The sequence below is a fragment of the Aegilops tauschii genome, chromosome 7, assembly GCF_002575655.3.
Source record: "Aegilops tauschii subsp. strangulata cultivar AL8/78 chromosome 7, Aet v6.0, whole genome shotgun sequence".
In the NCBI taxonomy this organism is placed as follows: domain Eukaryota; kingdom Viridiplantae; phylum Streptophyta; class Magnoliopsida; order Poales; family Poaceae; genus Aegilops; species Aegilops tauschii.
In genome coordinates, this window is record NC_053041.3 from 466,747,307 (window position 1) to 466,755,018 (window position 7,712).

The 7,712-nt window shown below is 43.5% G+C and overlaps 1 protein-coding gene across 1 annotated transcript; it reads right to left on the reverse strand.

Moving 5' to 3' along the window:
* Positions 1-430: 430 nt before the first annotated feature.
* Positions 431-7,458, reverse strand: LOC109737468 (receptor kinase-like protein Xa21). The gene is given in 4 exon segments (XM_073504772.1): positions 431-906; positions 1,016-2,598; positions 2,600-3,456; positions 3,459-7,458. Coding segments are annotated over 4 exon segments (3,096 nt in total). The 5' UTR covers positions 3,762-7,458; the 3' UTR covers positions 431-553.
* Between the last annotated feature and the right edge of the window lie 254 nt (positions 7,459-7,712).

The following is a 7,712-nucleotide window of genomic DNA, read 5'->3' on the forward strand; positions in this document are numbered from 1 at the left end:
TAAGCACTTGCTTCTACATGGTCTTCTCTTCAGCCACAGCAACAGCTTGGGCTACAATCAGCGGGTGGCACGTCACAAGCAGCGGCGGTCAGTATCAAGGGGCGGGGCAAATTAGTCTTCCGCGGCAACCAGGTACACGCTTGTGACATCCTATCTGCTTGATATGGGGCGTTCTTCTCCGCGGATTGGGCGTAGGTTGGTTCTCAATCCCGTTAACTCTGGCTTGTTGAGGTGAATTTTGTGTTCAAGCCATGTTCAAAACGAGGGTTTATCCTCTATCTGGTTCCAAGTCAGCTTCCCAAATGTTTACTCTGACTGCGCAAATCAGTCTAGCTCTGATCGTTCAGGCTGTGCTTGTATAAATACTACTCACTTGTACAAATAAGGGAAAATCCGAACGTGAAACGAAATGCTATGGCAAAAGAGAAGGGTGCAGTCTGCAAGTTTCACTAACCTGAACTAACAAATGGAAAAGCCATATATAAGATATTACACCATCGTTCTTTTTGACATGAATTTCTGTCACTAGCTACCATCCTGCAGATCCTTTGCTTCATCTGACATCCATGTGTGAGGCCAGATGCTTGATTCTAAAGATCTCGGCAGAAACTTGTCCCATGTCCGGCCGTTCTTTGGGCGATGTCATGGAGCAGGAGAGGCCTATTTTAACCATTGGAATGACACAGTTCTTCATCACTTCCGGTGCGTTGCTGTCATCTTGTAGCATTGTTGGATCAACAACCTCACAGATATTATCTGGAAATGCTCTACGAACAAATTCGTGAAGGCTTGCACCATCGCTGAATTTTTCGTCAGTTGGACTTCGCCCTGTTATCATTTGTAACAGAAGCACTCCAAAACTGTAGACATCACCCTTGGTTGATATCTCCTCGCTCATGCCATACTCTGCATTTACATTTACAAACACAATTAGTTTATCTACAGTATTTGTTCAACTCTGTAAAGAACAAACAGACCCAACAATCTAACATACTGAGGAGATCCTTAAACTCGCCTGGTGGGATGTATCCGATGGATCCTTTTAGGCAGGCTAGACTTCTTGAACTATCTTTGTATGCATTTGATGCGCTCAATAGAAACCTTGCCAGGCCAAAGTCAGTGACATGCGCAACCATATCAAGATCCAAAAGAATATTGCTTGACTTTATGTCACAATGTATCAATGGAGATGCACATTGGTTATGAAGGTAATCCAAAGCAAATGCTACATCCAAGCCAATATTGATCCTTTGGCTTAAAGTCAGGATATGTCTCTCACCATGTTCAAGGTCTTCTGGATGTAGCCACATTTCTAGGTTCCCATTCGGCATGTACCGGAACACCAGGGCCTTGAAATCTGCCCCAGTAGAATCCACAGAAGAACATGAAGTGATGATCTTTACAAGATTTCGGTGACGGACATTTCGCAGGGCTTCACATTCTGCAATAAAGCTCCTATTTGCTCCACAATTGTTAAGGTTGAAAATCTTGATGGCAACTTGATCTTTCTGAAGCTTCAGACTGCCCTTGTAAACCACTCCAAATGATCCTGATCCAATTAGGTTTTCTGGAGAAAACCTATTTGTTGACCTTACAATGTCTTCATATGATATCTTCTTTAAATGCTCATCAAATTCCTGCAAGTGTGGATTTGCTTGCATCCTCTTCCTCCAGTAAATTGTCGCAATGCATGACAAAATTAATATAACAACAGCAACTATTGGAGTTACTATCCGTAGGACTAGAGCCGAGGAATTTTGTTTTCCTTTTCTGTCAGCTAGTGTGGAACAAAGAGGTATACCTTCTGTTGGAATGCTGGTACACAAATCATCATTTCCTTCAATTGACACTGCACTAGCATTGTAAAAAATACCACCTCTCGGAACCTCCCCATCAAAATTGTTGAAGGATAAGTTGAGATTTTGCAGGGAACTTAAGGATGTGAGGAACTGTGGAATCTTTCCGGACAAATTGTTCTGAGAAATATCTAAGTACTCCAGAACCACACACTGGCCAAGAGTGGATGGGATGTTGCCGGACAACCTGTTATTTGATATGCTAATTTTGTTCACAATAATGAGATTGCCAACTTCCACTGGTACTCCCCCAGATAGGTAATTGTGTGACAAGTCCAACTCTTCAGAAAGCGAAGAAATTTTGAAGATTTCACTTGGTATATTCCCTTCTAGCGAGTTGTGAGCAAGGTTGAGTATTTGGAGTTGAGTACAGCGTCCTATACTTGCAGGTATCCTTCCGCTAATGTTGTTCCCATCCAATTTCAGAGAATTTAGCTTAACCAGATTACCAATAGTATCCAGGATTTGCCCTGACAGTTTGTTATGTGCAAAGGATAGATGGACCAAGCTCTGCAAATTACCAATTGTTCGTGGTATATTTCCAGTGATAAGATTGTAATCCATGTACAACCTGCTGAGGCTCTTAAGATTGCCAATCTCAGGTGGTATAGGCCCAGAAATTTGGTTTTCCCTTAGCCACAGTCACTCCAGACTATCAGAAAGATTGCCTATCGAACTTGGCATTTCGCCTTGAAGATTGTTCCCATCCAATGTCAGCATAGTCAACCTGGTACAATGCGAGTGAAGAGACAAATTCCCAGTCTCCTGCTTCTAGCTTGTTGTATGACAAATCAAGCTCCTCCAAATTTGGCAATGACCCAAAGAATGGTATAAACCCAGTTAGGCTGTTATTATACAGGTAAAGCTGACGAAGGTTGTAAGCTTTGGGAAGAGAAGCTGGGATTGGGCCATCAAACTTGTTTGTTGAGAGGCCTAATGTCTGAATACTCGGGAGTGTGTTGCCAATATTGGAGGGTAACCTTCCAACAAGCGAGTTGTTTGCTACGCCAAGAAATGTCAGTGATGACATATTGAAGAGAGATGGTGGAACTGTCCCATACAAGTTGTTGGCTGTCAAGGCTAGTATCTCCAGTGTTGAGATATGACCTAAGCTGTCTGGTATACGCCCTACTAAATTATTTTCTGTAAGACGAAGATCGATGAGGGAGGAAAGGTTCCCTAGCGAGGAGGGTATTTTTCCTGAAATATGATTGTGCCTTAAATCGAGGTATTGAATAGGGGGAGCGGTGGCAGAAACAACAGGTATAGAACCAACAAGGTTGTTCTGTTGGAGGGAAATGTCAAGAAGAGATGATGTGTTGAAGAAAGCCTTTGGTAGTTTTCCACTAAGCCTATTGCTCATGAGCCTAAGTACTTGGAGGGATGAACTATTTGCTAGGGACTCCGGGATGACCCCTGTTAGAGCATTCATCCCAAGATTGACATATGTAAGAGAATGGCTGCTACCCAGAGATGGCGGTATGTTACCTTCCAAAGTGTTCTTGCTGAGGTTGAGCTCACAGAGCCGGCTCAGGAGGCCAAGCTTTGATGGTATGCCACCATTGAAGTTATTGTTTGACAGCTGCAGCCTTTCAAGAGAGAGGTCAGGTTGGCAACGCAAGGTGATATGGAGCCTGAGATGCCTTGTGAGCCAAGGTCTAGGGCAATCACACGACGAGGGAACACCGTGCTGCAGGTGATCCCATGCCACTCGCAAACGTCTGTGGACGTGTTCCTCCATGAAGCTAAAACTCCTGCTGGACCCGAGAGCCTGGACTTGAAGCAGAGGAGAGCTTGCCTATCATTTTCAGTTTCGTTGCAGGTGGATAGTGGTAGGCTGCAAAGGAAGCAGAAGAGGTATAGAAACCAAACAAAGCCCGGAAACAAGACACCCGAAGATGCCATTTTTGTTGTTCACATGCTACAGCTATGGAGTATGGAGATGAAAGCTTTCATTTGCAGAAGGATGTTTAAGTACTCTGCTGTTTACTGTGTCAGTAGCCAACCGCTCAAAATAACACACATATTCGCGGCTCAGTGGTCAATATGGTGGGAACGGGCATGATGCATCAGTGTATGATTTAGGATCAGATATGGTGTTCATTCAAACTATTTGCTGACTAAATTAGCTGTGACTTGGTAGTTTCTCAAGTCCACACTTGTGGAATATTTGTATTGCGAACATGCATTTGGACGCTAAGAGATTACCCTTCACATCTCAGACTGGGACAGGGTGATGCCTCGAACCTCTGCTTACATACATTGCATTGACCCAGCCATCCTCCAACATCAGCAGGAGTCTGTGGTTGCCTGAGGTACAGTGTGAATGCACGGTTCATCCTGAAGAATAATGAACATGCATTTCGATATTACAAAAATGTGAAAAATATAATACATGAAGTGAATGCTAGGAATTTATGACATTGAAAATTTCACAAAAAAAAAGTGCAATCATAAGAAGAGTTAAATATACTCATCTTCTATTCTTTTTACAGAAGATAAACTGTCATGTTTCTGGTTGAATGTTTGGAGGTTCCCAATCTTGTAACATCCCCAACGTTCACAACCTTTTCAAATTTTCATCCAATTTTAGGGCACAAACAACTCTATAATCGGGTTAAGGTTTAGAGTGTGGTTTGTATTTCAGAATGAAAAGAAGGTGTGGAGAATGTTTAAAGTAAGAACCAAAAAGGAAAATCATCAACCAATATGGTAATCCATGTAGCATACGAAAAACACCAAAAAATTAATGAAGTTCTTTTATCATTTATGCACATGGCATAAATAGCCATATTTTTTGATGATTTTTCACAGGTCATCATATCTTAGCATTCTCTACTACTATGATCTTTTTCTCGTATTTTTTCAAAGGTTCAGTACACAAAAGCACTTATCAGGACTGGCTAGGTTTTTGTCTAATGTTTATAGTAAGTTAAGTGGTTAATTTAGGTTTCTTCATAGTTTAGGTTTAAGTCGGACAACACAAATAGTTTGAGGGCTCAAAACGGTTTTCCTCGAAACGTAAAAGTGAAAGTGTTCTTGATCTCTAGCTATGGATTTGCTTAATGGATAATTACTTTGAATCAAATTCTCGTGAGCCCAAGAACACAAGAACAGCTACCAATGTTGCTAAAATTTGCACAAAACGTTGTTTTGAAAGGACAAGAATCAGATAAAAAAATTGTTGAAGCCCTCTCTGGATCGTAGGAATTTCGTAGGATATTTGGAGGATCTTAGTGTGGCAAACTTGTCCCAGAAATGTTCTTTAGATTGATTTCCTATGCCTTAATGTCGTAGAAATTTCAACATCTCCTGGAATCACACTTTCCTTGTGTTCTTTTTGTGTTCTATTGAACAACTATTCCTGCGAGTTTTTTCACACACAGAAGGAAAACACTATTTCTGCATGTTTTTTTTCGCAAAAAAGACTATTTCTGTAAGTTTTATGTGTTTTCCAATAATCTGTGCAGCACGCGTATACCTGTCAAATTCCTACATTTTCTTATGCATATATTTCTCCTGGTTGCGATCCAGAGAGGCCCTGCCTGTCCATCTCATTAGTCTGAACCTCCTTTTGGCGCCACGCTTTCTTCAGCCTAAGGGCATCTCCAATGGGGGTGCTAAGGACGGGCGCCAGGGTAGATTTCCAGGCTGTTACGTCCAAATCCCGGCCGAGCCAGGGATTTTGTCTGGCGTCGATGCTAATTGTCGCGTCGAGCGCTTGGACTATTTTGTTTCAGCAAGCCAAGGCGCTAGCGATTGCTTTTAGTACTTTTTTAAGCGCTTCGCATTGCCGAGCAGGGCGCTTAGCTCTTAATTAGATTTTGTAGTAATTATTTTATTTCGCTTAAGCGCCTATCTAAGCGCTCAGCGCTGTACATGCCCTAAGATAGCGAGGCGAGTCTATGGCTGTATGCACTGCAATGACGGGTGCAATCCATCCTGTCAATATGGCTTTTTCAAGCCAACTCCTTTCCCTTAGGAAAAAAATACTTTCTGTACAGATGTTAATGAATAATAGTGAGGGCTACAGTTTGCCAAAAGAAAAAAGGTGCATCCTGTCAAAAAGGGCCACCGGCACTTGCCTGATGAACAGTGGCGCTCCATAATCTAGAGTTTTTTTTAATAATACATTTTTTTATTAAATTACAGAAATATTACACTGAAAAAATAATTTTCAAAAATAATACACCGTCGGCCCGCTGCAGGCCGACTGAGCCTAGTCCCCACAGCAGGCCGACTGGTAGCCCATCTGCTTGCTGCTGGCCGATTGGGCTGTCGGCCACCAGATCAAGTCCAGTCGGCCTGCAGTTGGCCGATAGGCCTGCAGTGGGCCGACAAGGACTAATTGGCCTGCTGTGGGCCGACTGGTGCATGCCATCATTTTTTTTCTGAACGATCCCTGGTTTTTTTGTAAAACTATGACGTATTTCGCACAACCCTTTCCCGCCATATGTTCGCGCCAACTATTTCCCACCACCCGTTTCCCGCCACCCGTTTCCCGCCACCCATTTCCCGCCATACCGCAATCGTTTTTTCCCGCCATACCGCAGTCGTTCTTTCCTGCCATTTTCTCCTCTCTACCTATAAAACCCCCTTCAGACGGAGGTGGATAAGCATTACAGTGTAGTGTAGTTGAGATGTCCCATTATCCTTTCGATCGTAGTTTTCACCCTGGGATGAGCAGGACTCTTCTGAGGCTAGCTACCGATTTCAGGATGGATAATAGGATAGTTCCATGGGACGAACTCACCGGTAGTGACACCATAATGAATGAGTTGGCTCACCAATTACGTAGGTCTGGGTGGCCTGAAAGGACCTATGAGGAGGTACGTAAAGAACTTAGGTTGCATGACAGGTGGAAGACGGTAGTGGTGCCGAAGAGTGAAACTTTCAGAAGGATTGCAGCAAATAATCCATGTTTATGGACTGAGGAGAGCGAGGACGAAGATGATATCTTCATGCCGCCGCTTCCGGTTTCTGCATCGTCGAAGGGCAAGAGTTCTTCATCATCGAAGGGCAAGGTTTCTGCATCGTCGAAGGGCAAGAGTTCTTCATCGTCGAAGGGCAAGAGTTCTGCATCGATCGAGGATGACGATGATGACTTCATGTAGTTTTTATGTTGTATGTTGTGAGTTCAGTTACGTACCATTTAATTTAGATGTAGTTCTATCTAGTTGTTTGTAATGTCTCGTTGTATGAGTATTATGTTCTGTCTAAATATGATCTTGTAGTTCGGATAACAGAGAACTAAAATAGAGTAGGCATATGTCTCGTACATAAGTACATAGTCATTTGTCTCATACATAGAATAGACATAAGTCTCACACAGAAATAGATGGTAATGTCTCTACTGATAGATAGAAGCGTCAGTGACGACGTCTGGCCTGGCGGGGAGGCGGATCTGGAAGCGGCGACCATCCCAACCTGTCGGGTGCCCTAATGTGACGAGGAGGAATCTCAGACTCTCCCTGGTCATGCTGTGTATCCTGTGTGGGGCCTGGTGGAGGAGTCGAAAACATGTTCATCCACTGGGTGTGCTGCGACATCTGAGCCTGTATGTTCTCCTCGGGATGTTGATCACTCCCCCACGTATCATGTGATGCCGACATAGATGCCTGATATCCGTAGGCTCCTACGCGATGAAACGTTTCATCATGAAGAATGAGGTCGCGTCAATTAATATTGAAAACAATAAATATGAAGACACATACCTGCTGGCTGTGACGTCCGCTCTGGCTCAAACACGAAACTGGACGAGGCACCGTGCTGCTGTGGCTGTGGAGATAACACGAAGCTCGACGAGGGACCGTGTTGCTGTGGCTGTGGAGAAAACACGAAGCTCGACGTGGGACC